Source organism: Epinephelus fuscoguttatus, linkage group LG23, assembly GCF_011397635.1.
Source record: "Epinephelus fuscoguttatus linkage group LG23, E.fuscoguttatus.final_Chr_v1".
Taxonomy (NCBI): Eukaryota; Metazoa; Chordata; class Actinopteri; order Perciformes; family Serranidae; genus Epinephelus; species Epinephelus fuscoguttatus.
In genome coordinates, this window is record NC_064774.1 from 15,839,484 (window position 1) to 15,861,748 (window position 22,265).

A 22,265-nucleotide genomic window follows, 5' to 3' on the forward strand; every position below is an offset into this window, starting at 1 on the left:
GCACCTGAGCCAGCTTGTCTGCTCTCTGCTTTTAAAAGGAACAAGTGACCAAGTAATCATTATGCCAGCCTCAGTTTAACCCCATTAAATATACTGGAAACGTTACTACTGTCCATATGTGTTGATCTGCATAACTGTCTGTTAGAGCAGATAGACATTTTTTGCATAAGCACATAATATAAACAAACATAAGAGTATGTTTGGTGTTTCTAAAGAGTTTGAACAGAGAACATGTACTGAGGAGATTTTATAGTTGAAAAATAATCTTTGCTGCACTCTGGTGGACAAACTGTGTACTTACTGGCCAACACCAAGGTGACTAAGCTATATAGACTCATCTCCAGCCCAGTCACCAGAAGAAAATGTTGGCATTGTACATTTCTGCAAAGCATGGATACTTTACACTTTTATGATTCATTTGTACCATCTGCAAAAGTGACATAGTTCAGATAACATGTCAGTGAGCTGACAGAGTCTGGCCATTTTCAGCCGTGGTTGCGGTGACAAAATTTAAAATCCTACTGTGAACTTATAAAGCTCTAAATGGTCAGGCTCCGTCATATCTTAAAGAGCTCATAGTGCCATATTATCCCACCAGAACACTGCGCTCTGAGAACGCAGGGTTACCCGTGGTCCCTAAAGTCTCCAAAAGTAGATCAGGAGCCAGAGCCTTCAGCTATCAGGCTCCTCTCCTGTGGAATCATCTTCCTGTTGCAGCCCGGGAGGCAGACACCGTCTCCACATTTAAGACTAGACTTAAGACTTTCCTTTTTGATAAAGCTTATAGTAAGGGCCGGCTCAGGCTTGCATTGTACCAGCCCCTAGTTAGGCTGACTTGGCCTACTCTGTCGGGGGACCTCCTAAAATATGGTGTATTTTGTGCAAGAAATGTTTCAAAATCAGCGCGATGGGAATCAAGGCAGTGGAGTCCCACATGCACAGCGCAATATACAAAGCCTCAAAATCAAGCTGTAAACAAACGCCAGGTATTTCACGGTTCTGTTCTACTCTCCTCTCTACCGTGTCTCCACCCCCATCTCCGATATCAACAACCAGGACAGCAGCACCAAATCTCAGGACAGTGTTGAGTGTACGCCAATGCTAAAAGTACTGTGGTGTCTGAACACCGTGACAAAACACCAATCACACTAGGTCTGACCTCACTGAAGTGCCAGGTATGACCAACTTCTGCCTCGCAATCTGAGCAATGTTTACTTCAGTGCGTGCACCACAAGAGTGGATCCTGTTCGGCTCGTAGTGGTGTCTCATTCTGGTAACGTTTCATCTGTTCTTCAAAAAGGGTAGGCAGGGAGGCAGCAGGTGCAACACTCTCCCTGTATGTCTCCCCGAACAGGTCACACATCGTGGACAGCGCAGTGGGTGGTGTTGGCACAGCGGGCTCCTCTGTCGGCGTCTCTCCCTCCCTCGCTGCGTCCCTCTCTGGCCCGGCTCGTGCGCGGGCCATCTCTGCCCGAATGGGATTCGCAGTGATATACAACATTATTGATAGTATTAATTAATTATTAATGATATTCCAATTATCAAATTTAGGTTCGAACTTATAAAAAATATATATATTCGAACTGATTCTGTCGTTGGTCTTAAATTTCATTTCAAGTGGCTTTAAAAAAGTCTTTAAAAGTCTTAAATGTAACTTGCCTTAAGCTGTAGGAACCCTGAACTTACCTTACTTAAATGCAGAGCAGTGCACAGACATTTTGTGGCTCAAACATAAAAAAGTTTACATATGTCCAGCTTACATATGAGGTGTCTAAAGATCTATGTTATATGCACCTAGCAGCTGCTACACATATACATTTATAATTTACTTATAACAGGCAACAACAGAGAAAACAGTGCCACACTGTGCAGGCTTCAGTGGCCTATATAGAAAATAAGCATTTGAAATGAACAAATCTTCACACTAAATTGCCAAATGCTGTTCTCTAAATAATAAACCAAACTACAAGGTAGGCCCATGTTCTGATGTAACAATCAAGCTAAGCTCCTTCTGCTCTCCTCCTCCTTTCCTTTCTCTATTTTCCTCTTAATCTTTTATATAGTCACTTATTAATTATCATCATCATCATCATCCTCAAAAAAAGCTTAAAATATTCTAAAAGAATCCCAGAGAGCAGATGCCTGCAGACCCAAAGCCCATGTCAGATTTGTGTAAATTAATGATAATTGCTGTGGTGTGGGAGATGGAAACATCATTTAATGTAGTTTGTAAAGACACATTTAAGTGGGAAAGCAATTTGGTGTGTGTCTCTGCGCACATCGGACAATTATTGATCCTGAATCTGGCAGAGTTGGAGGCAGATGGTGTGATTTTACACCAAACTAACCTGCTTGTTGTTAAGCAACTGCCTAAATTAGACCGGCTGTATTGAGATGACTTAATGGTGGTTTAACTTCACAACACTGACAAACAGTGCCGATGCTCAGGGCAAAAATTATCCTTACCTGGCTGTCCATGAAGGCAGGTCAGGGAGACGTGATGCTGCTCTGCAGGGAGCTACATCTGCCTGTGTGAACTGTGACAAGGGAAGCTGAAGAGGGAGGGACAGGGGCTGGACTCACATGCAGATGTTGTGCACACAGAATGCTTTTAGCAAAGTCAGTAATGAAAGCCGTGCATGGATGTGTGTCAGGTGTGCAAAGTGAAAAGCAATGAGAGCAGGTGAAAACATGAGGCAGCCTCTATAGCCTGGCAGGCCCAGGTGAGCTCAATCAAGGCAACAACCCTCCCATGTCAGCCAGCTGCCTGATGAGGTTGGCTGGAGCATCCTCCAGGTAGTGATGGCCAAATGAGGCCTCATGAACTGCTGTCTTTATTTTCTGAAGCCACCAGATGGTGCTGTCTGTTCAACAAAGGTTTGAAAGCACACTTCATTGCCAGTCCTTTATCTTTAAACCAAGAGCGCCATCTGGTGGGGTCAGAAAATAAAGAAAGTGGTTCATGAGGCTTCATTTGGCCATCACTACCTCCAAAACAGTGGGAGGGGCATCCATTGGTTATTTAAGTTAATCTTAGATTAATAAATGATGCTTGTTTTAACTAAGTCTATTGACTCCTCTCATGTTCTGCGTATAGAGTACGAGCTGCTGCCCTCAGGTAGGAGATTTAGACTGCCTCATTGCAGACTGAACAGATTTAAAAATTCATTCGTACCTCTATCTATTTTAGTTTTTAGATGTGGTCCCTGGCACCAATACTCAATTAAAAGCATATTGTGTGCCCAGAACCTGCATCTGAGTCCAGCCCCTTCCTCTTCAACTTCACTTGTCACAGCAACAAATAGAGAAGAGGAGAGCAAAGGAAAGGAGGAGGAGAGCAGAAGGAGCTTAGCTTGATTGTTACATCAGAACATGGGCCTACCTTGTAGTTTGGTTTATTATTTAGAGAACAGCATTTGGCAATTTAGTGTGAAGACTTGTTAATTTCAAATGCTTATTTTCTGTATAGGCCACTGAAGCCTGCACAGTGTGGCACTGTTTTCTCTGTTGTTGCCTGTTATAAGTAAATGATAAATGTATAAAGTGTAGCAGCTGCTAGGTGCATATAATATAGATCTTTTTTTGCTTGAGCACCTGCCCCACAAAATGTCTGTGCACTTCATTTAAGTAAAGCTTAAGTTTTAGTGTAAAAAAGAGAGGACCACTCTGTCTTTTAACACTTTATTCAGCCTCAGAGAAATCAATTATCTGTTTACACAAAACTCCAAATATGTGATTATTAAAGACAAAGATTTTACATAATAAAACCAACCACATCAAAACCTAAATAAAGAACGTAAAATGTTCCATATTTGAATACATGAAAGCAAAATCAAACCAGTACACTGTAGACTGGTGTATTCATTCCAGTTCCTACCATAAAGATGTCGACCATACACACTGTGAATTATACAGAACACTAAATACAACCTCAAAAGATGAATTAAAGATAGAGAAATAAAATATAACAACAACAAGCTCAGAAAATGACAAATATTGATAACTCAGGTGTTGTTGAATCAGAATAAAGAGACAGAAAAACCCATCACAGGGTCACATCCTCAGTAATCTGATGCTGCTTTGAAACTGACTTCAATGTAGCTACTTTCTCTCTATTTAAATCTGCTGTTAAAAAGTCTGCTGGTGATTTCACATCTCTCCCCCTCAGGTTGGGATTACTACATGTCCCAGAATGCTGTTCAACAAACACATGTTATAGTATAAATGTTTCCAAATGTAACACAGCACTGCAAACAAAGTGAGTAAATGAATCAAAGGCCTGCTAACAGTGAGCAGTGATGGCCAAATGAGGCCTCATGGACCGCTGTCTTTATTTTCTGAAGCCACCAGATGGCGCTGTCTGTTCAACAAAGGCTTGAAAGTACATTTCATTGCAAGTCCTTCAGCCTTTATTTTTAAACCATCTGGTGGGGTTAGAAAATAAAAAAAGTGCTTCATGAGGCTTCATTTGGCCATCAGTACCAGTGAGTATAGAGGGTTTGGCACGTAGAACAGATGAAATTAAACTTCTCATTGTCATTCTTTTTGAACCACTTATGTTCTCCTCCTCTGTCCATGGCTCCAGACATGTCACAGTCATCTGCTGGTACATCTGTGTCCCAGTTCTTATAGGTGACCATCTTGTCATCGATCCAGAACCAGAAACCCAGAGTGCAGGTGTAGCGCAGTCCCAGCCAGACGTAGGGACTGTTGGCCTTCTTGGCTTTCTCTTGGACCTGTTTCTGCTCGTCAGGGTTGGTGATGGAGACCAGGTCATGGTGTTTCTCTTCGCAGTAATATAAGGCGTCCTCCCAGGTCATGTTCTCCTTGATCAGGATCATTTTATCTGCCATGGAAGAAATGGAGACAAACACAGGATCGTAGCAGCAGTTCATTATTGAGAGCACTGGGTTAAAATCACTGCTTGTGTGTCTGGTGCCAATATCAAATATCTTTATGTGTGTTAAAAACAGGGCTGCAGCATCTAATTCTGGGTGCTATGCATAAGCAGTCTCTGTGGCCCCCCTTCCCCTCCTCTCTGATCCATGTCTGTCTCACACACCTTTTGAATCTATTTAGCTTACAGCCCATTTTCGGAACCCATCGGCTGTATTCGGCATCTGACTTCCGGCAGACGGCGATACAGCCTCTGGGGGCAGACACCTGATTTTCTGGCATTCCGGTTTGATTTGGGCGGAGGAGGCGAATTTCCGTTTCCGACTTCCGTTTATATATAAGTAAATATGCTGAACCATTGCGATGGATTCAGAGTTTGCAGTGACGCCAATTATGTTCCGCCTCATTAGTTCACCGCATGGACCGTTTAACCTGGCAACAACTGCAGCCGGCTCAAACGTGATTCAATATCATGCGGACTACAAACAGCCTACAACTGGAAACCAGGGCTCTTTCGCTCTTCTTCCGGAGGCAAGATCTCCGGGGTTTGCCTACAGACTCTACATTCACTGAATGTAGAGTCTGTATATAGAGACTACTAACAGCCTAACATACAATAAAACACACGACTTGATGATAGTCTTGAAAACTGCTATGAATGATTGTTAGGAAGAACTTTCAGTTTCAACAATATGAGCTCACCTTGTGTCTTGTCCTCAGTAACAGTGGATGATGAGGGACCTGCTGTTGTTCCTTTCTTTGTGGCTGTTCCTGAAACAGAGGCTCATATATGGTTCATGATGTGAAGCTTTGCTGGGTAATATTATTAGATAATGTCACATGACAGTGTTGCTATGATGTTGATTTATTTCTTTAATGCAAATATATGACAGCTTCCAATCTAAGCAACACACTGATATCAGTTTAACCCTTTGAAACCTTGGGCGACAGAAAAAAAAAAAAGAAAGAAAAGGATTTAGAAAATTATTTTTTTTAAAATGGGGAAACGGCTAGGACAAATATATATTAATAATTATTCTCATTATTACAAATTTTAAATTATGGAACAGCATTATCAGTTTGTTTAGGTCATTTTCCTGTCTTAATTTCTTTTTGCTTTGACTAATTTTTTTGTTTTTAATTTTTCTTTTTACAAATTTCTTGGGTCATTTTTTCTTTGGTTGCTCATTGCCTTCTTCTCATGTTTTTGTAAGAAATCAAGTCAGTCTGCTCAGGTTTCAAAGGGTTAAACCATTCTTAAACAGCTTTAGCAAGTCGTGCATAAAGGTTTAACACAGCCTCTTGACCTGCTTATAATATATCATATTGACCTTTATTATGAGACACACATCCCCTTTTTTTCCATCTATTGCTTCACTTGTAGTAGCTTCTTCATGAGCTCACCTTGTGTCTTGTCCTCAGTAACAGTGGATGATGAGGGACCTGCTGTTGTTCCTTTCTTTGTGGTTGTTCCTGAAACAGAGGCTCATATATGGTTCATGATGTGAAGCTTTGCTGGGTAATATTATTAGATAATGTCACATGACAGTGTTGCTATGATGCTGATTTACTTATTGCAAAAATATGACAGTTTCCAATCTAAGCAACACACTGATATCAGTTTAATCCCTTCTTAAAGGGATAGTGCACCCAAAAATGAAAATTCAGCCATTATCTACTCACCCATATGCCGAGGGAGGCTTTGGTGAAGTTTTAGAGTCCTCACAACACTTACGGAGATCCGAGGGGAGAAGTGGGTAGCAGCATAACTGTAGACCTAATGGCTGACGGCGACCCAAATTAAAACGTCCAAGAACAGAGAATTGAAACCACAAAATATCTTCATACTACACGTCCGTAGTGATCCAAGTATCCTGAAGCCCCGACATAAAAAGTTGTTTGTAAAAACGTCATTTAAACTGTTATTAGCCTCATTGTAGCCTGTAGCTCTAACTGCCTCTGCGTACACTGCGCTGACGTGTGTGCGCTTGTGCAAGACCATGAGACATAGGCAGCGCCTCCATGTGTGTTCACGCGCTTTCGCTGGTCTTGTGCGCAAGCGCACACACGTGAACACAGTTCACAGAGAGGCAGTTCGAGCTACAGGCTACAATGAGGCTAAAAACAGAGTTTAAATGATGTTTTTCCTAACAACTTTTTATGTCGGGGCTTCAGGACACTTGGATCACTACGGACGAACAGTATGGAGATATTTTATGGTTTCAATTCTGTGTTCTTGGACGTTTTAATCTGGGTCGCCGTCAGCCATTAGGTGTGCACTTGTGCTGCTACCCACTTCTCCCCTCGGATCTCCTTAAGTGTTGTGAGGACCCTAAAACTTCACCTGAGCCTCCCTCGGCATATGGGTGAGTAGATAATGGCTGAATTATCATTTTTGGGTGCACTATCCCTTTAGTTCCACACAGTTCTGTCATTTTGCAATCAGCACTATTAACCCGCGTCCTCTATTTTGAGCATGGACATATGAATTTGAGATGTCTTCTTCATGTCGCGTGTCCACAGCGTAAGTGCTTTGTGCTGCTGTGCTGAAACTGACAGTCTGTGGACACTTTAGCCGGACAGTTAAAGAAAGCATTTATTGTGAACCAAAAACAGATGTATATTTCCTTGAAGTGAGAATACAGACAGAATCCAAATGTGAAATCCTGTGTGGAATATATTAAAGAAATTCAACATACATACACAAATATGTAGCACAAAACAAATACTGTTAGACAGACTCTTGCAAAACTCACCACCATAGCAGAAGAAGGGTTTTGTTTCTTCACACTCGTCGGAGCTCCATTTTCCATCCAGCAGAGTCACAGCACATTTCTTGCTGCTGTCTTCATCTCTGAATAACTCCAGATCCCAGTATCTGAAAGAGTGATTGCTCCCATCTGACCACCTCCAGGAGTCTCTGAACAGGCCGATCCACACCCAGTTGTTTGACTTATACTCTCTCTTGAATTCGTCGTCCTCTAACTGTTGGTCTCCACTGACCAGGTCAGTGTGATGTTCTCTGCAGTAGTTCTGAGCCTGTGGCCAGCTCATCTTGTCTTCAATCAGATGGAATCTCTTGTTGGATTGCCTCCTTTCTGTGGGATAAACAGACAAACTAAGAAACACACACTGTTTACAAGTTATTTCATCTCATAAAAATCCTTTTTTCTTATTTAAACAGGTGAAACAATAACGTGAGATAAATTAAAATGAATCCACTGCAGGTTCACATGTTTACAAGATCAAAGTGTGTGTGATATAATAAGGTGGATCACATCATTAAAAGTAGGACTGGATTAGAATTCATTTCTGCATGTAGAGAAAGAGACATTTTATCACCACACTTACCAGTAATGTTACTTAAAAGTAAAAAGAAAAACAGTAGTTGGCTTTTTCATATGATTATTTTTAACCTTATCAGCCAAGTTTCTACTTAATCCCACACAAAAAGAGGAGGAATACGTCAACGAAAACTATTGTTAGACAGGATGATCTGCTGTATACACATAATAACATTATTAGTTATATATTCTCACCATCATAGCACATAAAATTATAATTCCGAACGCAAGGGTCATCGTTCCATTTGTGATTCTTCATCCCCACACATTTCTCATTATTAGAACGGTAATTATTCGGCTCTCTTTTATGCCATCTGTTCTCCCTATCACTGGACTCCAGCCCTGGCAGAGACCACTGCCAGTGCCACATCCCTCTTTCATTTCTTTCAGGGTCGCTGTAAAGCCCAATCCAGGCTCCATCTTGATTCTGTGCAGAGTCACGGAGTCTCTCCATGTCTGTCATGTTAGACACTGTGGCCAGGTCAGTGTGATGCTCTCTGCAGTAGTGCTGGGCTTCAGTCCAGGTCTTCTTCTCTTCAACAAAGTGGTACTCATGGAGGTGACACATGAAGAAGGAACACTGACCTAATAACAGAGGAAATACTGCAGTGATGGAGCAGACAGCATTAAATCAACATCATGAGTACCCAGCTCACACCCACTGCTTACACCAAATGGGGCTCCGAGTCCACCTGTTTAACTTTTGATTGATAAGAAAGGTGAGCTGTCTGTCTTAAAAATGCTGTAAGATGATCACTTACCCATCAGAAGGAGCACAAACAGACTCCACTGCATCTTTGCTCTGCTGGACAAAAGTGACATTTCAGTGCACAGTGAACAGAACACAGTGGGCCTATTTTTTTAATTTAATTTTAATTTTATATGCTTTATTAATCCCCCTGAGGGGAAATAGGGTTATCAGTGTTATCAAACTGATTTTATTTTTCTGCAGTGAGTGCTTTTACTTTAAAACTTAATTTTCCTGATTGTTCACATAGTTTAACTTTTATTTTCACTGCAGGACTTTTGCAGATTATTCTTACAGTGTATTAGTACTATTAGGATGTGAATACTTCCTCCACCCCCGCTGCTGACACCACATTTACTCAGCATCACAGATGTTTTGTCATTGCTGGGTTTTTGATTTTCTTGTAACGCCTGTTCCAACACTCACAAATCACCTTTACTTTGAGTTTACTTAACATTTCATGGCTGCTGAAGTTCCTCTTCCAGACTTTTTGGGTGGCACCTCTCCCATTCATGGGCGTGTGCCAGAGTATTTGCACACGGCACAGCACCTGCTCCTACACAGCATTTAGGAGGTGTTACCTATGCTAATAGGTTACCTAGGATACAGTGGGATTCATCACTCAGCACACCTTGGTAAGAGCAGGTTGGTTAAGGTGCATCTGAAGTTGACTTTTCTCTTACCAGGATTTTAAGAGAAAATATGAGAGGAATTTAAGAGAATGTTGCTGCATGAGGCCCACTGAGTCTGATAACTTCTGTCAGTTTAAAGAAATGACATTTAACACTTAAAAGTAGGTCCAGTTTAATAAAAGCACACAAACAAAGGTCACCACCCCCTCCAGTTTATGAGGAAGCAGAATGATGTCTAGCAGCTAATATGCAAATTAGGATGAAACCTGCATGAACACACTCACACTGTGAAACTGTCACTGTTTTCCAGCTCATTAAAATTTCTTATTTGAATAAAACACAAATAATGTAATGCATTAGGCTGAGCCAATAACAAACATTCATTCATTTTCTGTAACTGCTTATCCTGTTAGGGGTCATGAGGGGGCTGGAGCCTATCCCAGCTGACACTGGGTGAGAGGTGCACCCTGGACAGGTCACCAGACTATCACAGGGCTGACACATAGAGACAGACAACCATTCACACTCACATCCACACCTACGGACAATTTAGAGTCACCAATTAACCTGCATGTCTTTGGACTGTGGGAGGAAACCAGAGCACCTGGAGAAAACCCACGCTGACACGGGGAGAACATGCAAACTCCACACAGAAGGGCTCCCCCGAGGTTCAAACCCCCCACCCTAAGTTTGTTCCAAACTGTGATTATAAAACATGTCACAAATGAGCTGAGCTGTTTGCTAAATCTGGCAAATACAAAAAGACAAAATGCAAATCTGATTTGATTTGAAATGATGTGAAATATATACTGAAAAAAAGACATTACTGTTCTGTCCACCTCTGCACACACACAATAAATAATATATCAAAGTGACACAACAGAATCATAACTTACATCTTCTGTCCTCCTCTCAGCTGCTTCACTCTGGTGTCTCTCCTTGTGTGCTGATGAAGACTAAAATGTCCCCCAGGTAGATGCTCTCTTTGAGCCGCCTTCACCTGACGTCAGCATTTGAATATTAAAATACTGAAGTCAAAGATGTTTATCATCGTCGAGAAATGATCTGTTGTTGACAACAATACATTTACATGATGCAGCGGGAACAAAAAGAGGAACACACTTTCCTCTTTACTGGAAAGCAGTAAGAAAGGTGTCATTCAAAAATGTCTGCCAACAAAGAGCATAAACTAAACGTTTGCTCCTCTGAAACTGTTTCTTTTGCATCGTCAAAAATTCAACTTGTCAAAATCAAAGAGAACCTTAACACACTGAGTCAGTATTATTGTTATGCCAGCAATGATTTGAACATATTTTTGTTGTTATTCTGTTTCTTTTCATTCACACTCACAGGCAAAGTCAACAATGCCATCAGTTTACAGTGTGTAGGAGCCTAAATGCAGTTTCACATCTGTAACTGTTAAGATAAGGGCACTATTATTGTTGTATTGTACCTTTAATTGCCCCTGTTTTACCCTCTCACCAGTAGGGGGAGCTCTTGGATTTGAGAGAGCTCATTGCAGTGGAGAGTGGAGCCACTCAGTTTGTGACCTCCTATCTCTTTTATCTTTGACCTTTGTCTTTACCTCTTTTTTCTGGATAATAGTGGATTTGAAAATGGACAACTGTCTCTGTACCAGCTTTGAGTTTTGAAGTGAAGTGTTAAACTTTATCAAGTGGTCGGCTGGATTTGTTTTGCATGTGGATGAAGATGAAGGTGATGATTGGAGCATTAAGCTACGGCTTCACTGATTGGACACCTGCACAGTGAAACAGAATTCCATTAGAATAGAGGTCCATGCACATGCCACCAGAATGCTCTATCATATTCTCAGGCGACTACTTTACATATCAAAAATCTTTATACATACAAACATATATCACCGCTTTGTCAGTGGCCTTTTACATTCACATATAACACACAAGGTATCCTTCTGCGTCTGCTGTTGACGTTCCAGGGCGTCCAACAAAAGTATCTGATTAGGTTTAGGCAACAAAAGCATATGGGTAGGTTTAGAAAAAACATCTTGGTTTGGCATTGGGGCGTGAACAATCGACTCATGGGTGAAAGTCAGGGATTGTTGGACCCATCCACCACCCCTCCTATTCACCCTATATGGACTTTCCTGTTCCCTATATTACATTGTTACCAGCAGCATTTCAACGTGACCCTGTCCAGCAGTGTAGCATGTTGTCCTGATAGGTGCTGTCCGCCAACCAGCAGCGATAGCAACGCCAAAGGTTACATCTGGCGCGTTACATACTGCAGTAAAGGTGGCTTTTGGCACCAGGCGGTGGTATTCGACAACCGGGTGAGTGAGAACGGGCTGGAGGGGGAGGTCATAATCCCTGATAAAGTTGTTGCTGTCATGATCTGTTTGCATCAGTTCAGCACATGAATTCAACAGCGTGGCTGCTAAATGGCCTGTCTCCCCCTCATAGTCTATATCTGACCCATTGAGACTATGGCGGGACAAATTAGTCAATGTATGAGAAACACTGTATTTAAACACTAGAAAACTCGTGCCCTTTTCCTACTTGAGTGGTGTATTCTGCATGATCCAGTGGTTGCGCCTATTTGAGTGGACCGACCGCCAACATGTTTAGACGATTTAGTTCCACGTTCCACCTCAGACTCTTTGGCGGGGCCACAGGGGCCGGACTCGGAGTTACGGGGGGACTGGCACCTGCTGGCCCCCCCCCCAAAACCACCATTGTCTGTCCGTCACCTTGATCCCACATACCCAAAACTTCACTCAAAGTGAACCAAAAAAAAGAAGAGTAGAAGGTTAGGTAGAACAAGAGCTATGTATGTGTATAAGTACATGTACATCTAGATGCGCTGTGTTATCCCACTGGTCACTATTGTTGCTGTCAACATGTTCACTGATTCTGTGACCCCACTGAACAAAGATGAGTAATTGCATATTAACATATCAATACTAGACACCTTAAAGACAATGTGTACCAAAAATCTCTGCCCAACCAGGAAGTAAACAGCTGTGGTCATGTGACAGTTTACACTGAACATGTGACACTGCATATATTTAAATATTTCATTGAGACCCTTTATCATTTCAATATTTGCTGGAAATGCATTCATACATCATTCAGTAACATTTTTAGAGCCTTCTGACTGAAAACCTTTTTTTGCTGTCACTATTGTTGCTGGTGGGATTAAATGGATGAACAGATCATTTTAATGTTAAAAAATAAATCCATGTTAGTGAGCACCTCTCCTTTGTTACCGAGATAATCCATCCACCTGACAGGTGTGACATGTCAGGATGCTTATGAAACAGCGTCATCGAGGTACTAACAGAACCTACTCCTGCTTCTGACTGCTCGTAGCGCTTGTGCAAATAATGATTGCACATAAGTGTTGCTTGTCATTATCTGAAATTACAATTTTAATTTGTATTGTGCTCTGTCATGTTCACAATACACAGATGCCTTTGAAACATGTAAGTTAAACATGACAAGAAATATAACACACTTAAATTAAATTAAACTTAAATTAGTTGGCATTTATCAGATTTAAGCTTCAGGTTAGGGTTCTTAAAAATGTGAATGAATTATTTAAATCGACTTAATACAACATTTTAAAACGCTGTTCTCTCCTCCTCTGCGCTCTTACGCACCTTTGCAGCCCCAAACTGCATGACGTCATCTTTGTTTAATTTAATCAGCAGAGGCGACGTGGGAGAATGTAGTTAAGCTCTTTTATTGATCACTTAGCGTGGTAGCGTCCACACAAGCTACATTTCCAAAATCACTTCTGAAGCTCAAACGAGGCGGAGATTTCTGTTATGGACTGAAATAAAACTGTCACTGCTACCACACAGAGTCACTTCCGCATGAACCTGACGGGGGACAGCCCTCCATTCCGAAACCCCGCCGTTCCGAACGACCCCCACTCCAAAACTGATTTTCAAGTCCATATCGAGTTTCCTGCATCAAACACTGCCACCCGCTCTCCGGCCGCACTCGCACAATTCTGAAACTCGTTGTACTACAAAAGCTTGACATGAATGTTCAACTCATTGTTTTTTATTGAAAATATGTCACTGTCTTCATTTATTATGTATAATTTCACTAGCAGCAAACACATTTAAAGGAGACGCTTGTCAAGTCTTTTTATGCGCGCCGTCCGTGGTGCTGAAATCCCTGCTGCAGCCGTCGCTCTCTGCTGACAGCAGACCATAGAAAATAAGCAGGGGAAGAAAGACCAGCGGTCTGTACAGCAGTCCACTGTGTTTGCCAGGGCATATCAGGCTGTGTGATTATGCACAAAGATTGGTTGGTTTAAGGCACTGGAGCAATTTCATACAATTTCGGACATTTAACGTGATAAACTAATTTCAGTTCAACATGGTCATTTGCTTAGAGATTCAGCTGAAGCATAATGAGTGTTATATGTCATTAAGATGAAGTATTTGCCTGTTTGTGGTTAATTATGCACATGATCCATTTGACCCCATCATGAATGGGATCTATATTCGTCCCTGCAGAGACAAAAGGATCAATGCGCAGCCTCCGTTTCCTTTGCGTCCGTCTCGTTCATTCAAACTTTGTAAACACGGTTGGGATTTGTAGGGGACATACATGTGTATGCTGCTCACTATACAATGTGTTTAGTAGCCTCATTTCTAGTCAAAACAAATCTCTTTACACTTAAAAAATAGTCTACTTGTTTCAAGCAAATTTTCACTTGAAATAAGTATGAAAATCTGCCCATGGAGCAAGTTGGGGTTTTTTTTGCTTGCAATCACAAAAAGATTTTTTCTACTTAAGTGAAAATTTTCCTGAAACAAGTGAAAATTGCCTAAAAACAAGTTACTTTTTAGCTGATGAGTCTTAGTTCAATTGTAATGAGATTTGTTTTGACAGAAATAAATATTCTTGGTAAGATTTATGAGTTTTACAGTGTACATACACATACATACACGCATGTACGTTTTTGACCATGTTGTGACTGTTTGAAGCAGGTCTTCATTCTTGCTGTTGTGGTTTGAGTCGTGCTGGGAGTTAGTGCAGCTCACTGTTCAATAAACAATTGAACTTAACTTTTTTACCTGCCCATCTGTTTGACTGACAGTTTTATTGATCAGTAAGATAACACTGACTTGGCGCGAAGTTGGTTCAATTTAGTAAAAAGCTTGGATGTAGTTGCACTAGTTACTTTCATTTTGCTGTAGCTTACCTTGCTACATTTCTCAGGGTGATAGCTTTGATGTAGTGAAGCTTCATTTAATATTAGAGTAACTAGTAGCTTAGCTCACCCCACTGGTGGGTTACCAACCATAGTTGCTGATTGTAGGTGACATTTTGCATGTGCAGGGGACGCAAGAAAAAGCCTTTCTTTTGTTTTTTGGTTGAAGCGAGCGTATCATTTTCATAAATTAATTCCAGGGAAAGAGCAGTGAGGTAGAGTCAGCAAGACATGGTTAAACCTCTGACCCAAGCTACGCATCAGAATGTTGCTCTCAGAATGAGCACCAAAGCTCATCACATGATTTCTAACGAGGTGGGCTGCAGCTAGTGATGGCCAAATGAAGCCTCATGAACCACTGAAGATGATTCCACAGGAGAGGAGCCTGATAGCTGAAGGCTCTGGCTCCTGATCTACTTTTGGAGACTTTAGGGACCACGAGTAACCCTGCGTTCTCAGAGCACAGTGTTCTGGTAGGATAATATGGCACTATGAGCTCTTTAAGATATGACGGAGCCTGACCATTTAGAGCTTTATAAGTTCACAGTAGGATTTTAAATTTTGTCACCGCAACCACGGCTGAAAATGGCCAGACTCTGTCAGCTCACTGACATGTTATCTGAACTATGTCACTTTTGCAGATGGTACAAATGAATCATAAAAGTGTAAAGTATCCATGCTTTGCAGAAATGTACAATGCCAACATTTTCTTCTGGTGACTGGGCTGGAGATGAGTCTATATAGCTTAGTCACCTTGGTGTTGGCCAGTAAGTACACAGTTTGTCCACCAGAGTGCAGCCAAGATTATTTTTAGTTTACGTTTCCAGTATATTTAATGGGGTTAAACTGAGGCTGGTATAATGATTACTTGGTCACTTGTTCCTTTTAAAAGCAGAGAGCAGACAAGCTGGCTCAGGTGCGCCCTCCAGTGTCGAAAGATATCACCTCACCAACAAACACATCTCCATGGACTTGTTCAACTACTCACTCAGCAGATCCACTTATGTAAAAGTAAAGCATGAAAATCAATCAGTCAAAACAGTGCAAAAAAGGACAACATCATGGTTAATGGTTATATAGTTTATTCATCAATAGGCAAATCAATTATTCATTTACATCAAACTCCAAATTGTGACAAAATATGGTTTTGCACATTATAATAATGACCAGATCTGTGATTTTAGACATATTCTCTGATAATCATACAATAGGATACAAGAAAAATTCAAAAGATGAATGAAATATCCACACTTCAAGAGAAGAACAGCATATGGATACACTATACTCATATATTAATAACTACGACAACAAGAAATGCATCAGTGTTATCTGCCATCCAGCAATAATGACAAAAGGCTGGGATCTTTTTACACTCAAACTGGAACAGTCTCTACAGAGGGATCAGTCATGTAGTCATGAATGATCATGTGCTTGTTGTTTTACGGTGCTTTATTGTATTATACTTTGCACCTTGTGATGTTTTGCCTGCATTTGTCTCGTCGAGTTCTGAGTTTTGTGTTCTTAATGTTTGTATTGATTGTTGAGTCTATGATTAAATTGTTTCTTCTTGTGTATTTGTCGTCATGTTTTATGTATATTAAAGGCCCATCTAGGCACGTGAATATCACCTTAACTAAGGCTATAAATGCAGGTGTGTGGCATTGGCGTTACATACTTATCCTTGTACAAATAATCATTAAATAAATAAAAACACGTCGACTTCAGCCACTTTAACTCAATGCCTAATCTGCAGTGAACAAGTCTGTTAGTAATTTTGTTTCTCCCCTCGTCAAGCTGTGATTTCTGTACTTGCCATATTATCATTCAGTTAACCCAGAGAGCAGATTATTATTGTAGTATAAGCTTGTTGCAGTCAAGAGCAGCACACCAAAAATATAAAGTCTGTGACCACTGAGTAAGAGTGGGTGGAGGAGGAGCCTCAAATGGAGGAGGTTTTTAAGGTTTTTAAGGTTAAGTTTAAGTACGTTTTTAAGAATATATAGTTTTTGTTTTACACGCACAACAAAGTAGAATAACAGATACACTTTAACCAAGTAACTTTTTAAAAACTCAAACTATGATCTTTCCCTCATTTAGGATCTTTCTGCTGCTTTCGACCACTGACCTGGGAAACTTACTTTACAGTGCAGATGAAATTAAATGTTTCATTATCAGCCTTTTCAAACCACTCATGTCCTTCCTCTCTGCTCATGGCTGCAGCTCTGTCACAGCTCTCAGTCTTTTCTTCTGAGGCCCACTTCTGGTAGCAGACCGCATTGTCATTGACCCAGAACCACAAATCCATAACGCAGGTGTAGCGCAGTCCCAGCCAGACGTGGGTAGTGTCAGCCTTCTTGGCTCTCTCTTGGACCCATCTCTGCTGGTCAGGGTTGGTGATGGAGACCAGGTCACAGTGTTTCTCTCTGCAGTAATTCAAGGCTTCCTCCCAGGTCTTGCTCTCTTTGATCAGGATCACTTTATCTGTCATGGAAGAAATGGACAGTTTGTGGACACTTTAGCCGGACAGTTAAAGAAACCATCTATTGTGACACAAAATCAGATGTGTAGGTAATTTACATGTTGTGACATGACAGACTGAATTTAGACCTGGCAGCTTTGTTTCTGGTCATATGTATTTTTACTTCAAGGAATAATTAGACAGAATCCAAATGTGAAATCCTGTGTATAATATATTATTAATATACACTGAAAGAGACTCAACAAAAATGGGCCAAAAATGAAAGTACAGCTTAGTGGGAGGTCTATTTCTAACATTATCCAACCATCTATTGCTTCACTTGTAGTAGCTTCTTCATGAGCTCACCTTGTGTCTTGTCCTCAGTAACAGTGGATGATGAGGGACCTGCTGTTGTTCCTTTCTTTGTGGTTGGCTCTGAAACAGAGGCTCATATATGGTTCATGATGTGAAGCTTTGCTGGGTAATATTATTAGATAATGTCACATGACAGTGTTGCTATGATGCTGATTCATTTCTTTTAAATTCAAATATATGACAGCTTCCAATCTAAGCAACACACATCACTTTTCTTGTGCTGCTTTCAGACGCCTTTCACAAGTATTTTAACCTTTGAACCTTTGAGCAATTTGGTGTGATTTCTTTGAAAATCATGGGGAAACAAAGGAAATGAGCTACTTCGCAAGAAATATTCGACAGATTGGACACACACACAAAAAAAAGATTTAGAAATTTGTTTATTTTTTTGAAATGGTACAGAATTATTTTTACCCAGGTCATTTCCTTGTTTGGTTGTATTTATTTATTTATTTATTTATTTATTTTTTTATTTTTATTTTTTTTTACCAATTTCTTGCATCATCTGTTTTTCTTTGGTTGCTCATTGCCTTCTTCCCATGTTTTTGTAAGAAATCATGTCAGTCTGCTCAGGTTTCAAAGGGTTAACCCTTGGGCGACATCTCTTTTCTTGTGCTGCTTTCAGACGTCTTTCACAAGTATTTGAACCTTTGAACCTTTGAGCAATTTGGTGCCATTTCTTTGGAAAAACATGGGGGAAAAGACAACAGGAAACATGGTGGAAAATGTCCCCCAAATTGCAAAAAAAAAAAAAAAAAAAAAATCTGAAATTATTTTTAAGAAGTGGTACAGAAATCTTAGAATTTTTTCCAGGTCATTTTCATGTTTGTTTGTTTGTTTTAAATTTTCTTTTTCTATTTTTCTCTCTTTTTTTTTTTTTTTTTTTTTTTTTTTACCAATTTTTTGAATATTTTTGGGTCATTGTTTCTTTGGTTGCTCATTGCCTTCTTCCCATTTATTCTGTAAGAAATCAAGTCAGTCTGCTCAGGTTTCAAAGGGTTAAACCATTCTTAAACAGCTTAAACAGCTGACTACAATACACCAGTAAGACACTGAAGAGCTACATATAAGTAACACAAGGTAACCATGTAAAAGTGAAAAATAGAAACATAGATCATACTTTAATTAGATCCCGCCTCATTGATCACTATAATCTTAAAATTGGAAGAATGTTTTTACCATGAGATCTGTGAAACCTGGATGTCACATGATTGCTTCACTTGTAGTAGCTTCTTCATGAGCTCACCTTGTGTCTTGTCCTCAGTAACAGTGGATGATGAGGGACCTGCTGTTGTTCCTTTCTTTGTGGTTGTTCCTGAAACAGAGGCTCATATATGGTTCATGATGTGAAGCTTTGCTGGGTAATATTATTAGATAATGTCACATGACAGTGTTGCTATGATGCTGATTCATTTCTTTAATGCAAATATATGACAGCTTCCAATCTAAGCAACACACTGATATCAGTTTAATCCATTCTTAAACAGCTTAAACAGCTGACTAGAAGGCACCTGTAAGACACTCAAACACCATCCATGAATAACACAAGGTAACCTGATATATATATGTTTTCAATGAAACTGTCTGAATAGGTCAAAAATGACACTGCAGTTTAGTGGGAGGTCTATTTCTAACATTATCCAACCATCTATTGCTTCACTTGTAGTAGCTTCTTCATGAGCTCACCTTGTGTCTTGTCCTCAGTAACAGTGGATGATGAGGGACCTGCTGTTGTTCCTTTCTTTGTGGTTGGCTCTGAAACAGAGGCTCATATATGGTTCATGATGTGAAGCTTTGCTGGGTAATATTATTAGATAATGTCACATGACAGTGTTGCTATGATGCTGATTCATTTCTTTTAAATTCAAATATATGACAGCTTCCAATCTAAGCAACACACATCACTTTTCTTGTGCTGCTTTCAGACGCCTTTCACAAGTATTTTAACCTTTGAACCTTTGAGCAATTTGGTGTGATTTCTTTGAAAATCATGGGGAAACAAAGGAAATGAGCTACTTCGCAAGAAATAGTCCACAGATTGGACACACACACACAGAAAAAAGATTTAGAAATTTGTTTATTTTTTTAAAATGGTACAGAATTATTTTTACCCAGGTCATTTCCTTGTTTGGTTGTATTTATTTATTTATTCATTTATTTATTTTTTTTTTTTACCAATTTCTTGCATCATCTGTTTTTCTTTGGTTGCTCATTGCCTTCTTCCCATGTTTTTGTAAGAAATCATGTCAGTCTGCTCAGGTTTCAAAGGGTTAACCCTTGGGCGACATCTCTTTTCTTGTGCTGCTTTCAGACGTCTTTCACAAGTATTTGAACCTTTGAACCTTTGAGCAATTTGGTGCCATTTCTTTGGAAAAACATGGGGGAAAAGACAACAGGAAACATGGTGGAAAATGTCCCCCAAATTGCAAAAAAAAAAAAAAAAAAATCTGAAATTATTTTTAAGAAGTGGTACAGAAATCTTAGATTTTTTTCCAGGTCATTTTCATGTTTGTTTGTTTTAAATTTTCTTTTTCTATTTTTCTCTCTTTTTTTTTTTTTTTTTTACCAATTTTTTGAATATTTTTGGGTCATTGTTTCTTTGGTTGCTCATTGCCTTCTTCCCATTTATTCTGTAAGAAATCAAGTCAGTCTGCTCAGGTTTCAAAGGGTTAAACCATTCTTAAACAGCTTAAACAGCTGACTACAATACACCAGTAAGACACTGAAGAGCTACATATAAGTAACACAAGGTAACCATGTAAAAGTGAAAAATAGAAACATAGATCATACTTTAATTAGATCCCGCCTCATTGATCACTATAATCTTAAAATTGGAATAATGTTTTTACCATGAGATCTGTGAAACCTGGATGTCACATGATTGCTTCACTTGTAGTAGCTTCTTCATGAGCTCACCTTGTGTCTTGTCCTCAGTAACAGTGGATGATGAGGGACCTGCTGTTGTTCCTTTCTTTGTGGTTGTTCCTGAAACAGAGGCTCATATATGGTTCATGATGTGAAGCTTTGCTGGGTAATATTATTAGATAATGTCACATGACAGTGTTGCTATGATGCTGATTCATTTCTTTTTAATTCAAATATATGACAGCTTCCAATCTAAGCAACACACTGATATCAGTTTAATCCATTCTTAAACAGCTTAAACAGCTGACTAGAAGGCACCTGTAAGACACTCAAACACCATCCATGAATAACACAAGGTAACCTGATATATATATGTTTTCAATGAAACTGTCTGAATAGGTCAAAAATGAAGCTGCAGCCTAGTGGGAGGTCTATTTCTAACAGTGACATCAGCCATTCTGGTATTTTCTTAAAGGGTGAAGAGCTTGAACTCGTAAATGAATTCAAATATCTAGGTGTCATTCTAGACCCAACTCTGTCTTTCGAAAATCATGTGAAGAAAGTCACAAGAACAGTCAAATTCAGCTTGAGTAATTTGAAACAAATAAGATCATCACTAACTGAAGAAGCAGCGAGAATGTTCATGCACTCTATGATCTTCTGGCATATTGAGTACTGCTTCACAAACTGGTCACTCACAGCAAAACAGTACTCAAACCTGTTGAATCTCTTTATAAAACCACTTTGAAGATCTTTGATAAAAAACCCTTCTCTTATTGTCACTGCAACATCCTAGTGCGCCACAATCTCCTGAGCTTCCACAATCTTACTACCTTCAAACTTGCATGTTCCGTAAATCAGATCTTGAATGGTGTTGCACCTCCACCTCTGAGTCAGTTTTTTAAACATGAATCAATCAGTAATTCCTTCACTAGAGCAAGCTCAGTATGAGACTGTGAAATCCCGTTCAGACGCACTTCATTCTCTCAAACTGTTTTATCTGTCAGAGGTGGTAAAATCTGGAATAGCCTGCCAATCTCCAGAAGAGATTGCTCCAGCTTTTCCATCTTTAAAAAGCATTTCAAAGACTGGCTCAAGCACAACCAGACCTGTAACCATTGTTAATGTATGTAGCACCTTTGTGATTATGTGCATTAACATGGGCAAACTAGCACTTTAGTACCAATACTACACCGCTTTAAAATTATACTCCTTCTTTCCATTCCATCTCCAGCATCTTCATCATCCTCTAAGAATTAATGTACTGGTCTCTGCATTGTTGCAACCCCATTTTTCATATTCACCCCCAACAGATTTCTCCCTAGTCTAATTTTATTGAAGTGAAATCGTGGTAACTCAACTTTTTATGTCAATAACTGAGAACTGCAGCACTTTACAACTCCTACCCACACTCCCATAAATTATGACTATAATCATGAACAGGTTTTGCATTGCTTTGCCTCACTTTTGACCACACATCAAAATCATGTTGCACTGTACTATACTGCACTAAATGTATTGGTCACACTTGTATTTTTGTTTTGCACTAGATGTATTGTCCTTGTTTTGTATTACTGTCTGTTGTGATGTCGTTCTGTAGTGTTATATGGTTGTCCTTCATTATCTGTTTTTGTTTGATGGATTTTAATGACTTTGAGGTTTTTTAACAGCATGCCGGAGGAGCACAGTTGTGAATTAGCCTGTGGCTAAAACTGACACATTTACAGAAATGTCCA

The 22,265-nt window shown here is 39.9% G+C and overlaps 2 protein-coding genes across 2 annotated transcripts in view; one reads left to right on the top strand and one right to left on the bottom strand.

Annotated features, from left to right (window-relative positions):
- The window catches only part of LOC125883578 (C-type mannose receptor 2-like), a 92,207-nt gene that overhangs the window by 28,137 nt on the left and 41,805 nt on the right, over positions 1 to 22,265 (top strand). The gene's annotated exons all lie outside the window — the stretch shown is intronic.
- LOC125884326 (C-type mannose receptor 2-like) overlaps positions 4,476 to 22,265 on the bottom strand; it is a 138,441-nt gene continuing 120,651 nt past the window's right edge. The window contains exons 7-9 of the mRNA XM_049569224.1: positions 17,656 to 17,724; positions 6,301 to 6,369; positions 4,476 to 4,846 (exon numbers count right to left, since the gene is read on the bottom strand). Of these exons, the coding sequence (XP_049425181.1) occupies positions 4,476 to 4,846; positions 6,301 to 6,369; positions 17,656 to 17,724 (509 nt within the window). The remainder of the gene's footprint in view (positions 4,847 to 6,300; positions 6,370 to 17,655; positions 17,725 to 22,265) is intronic.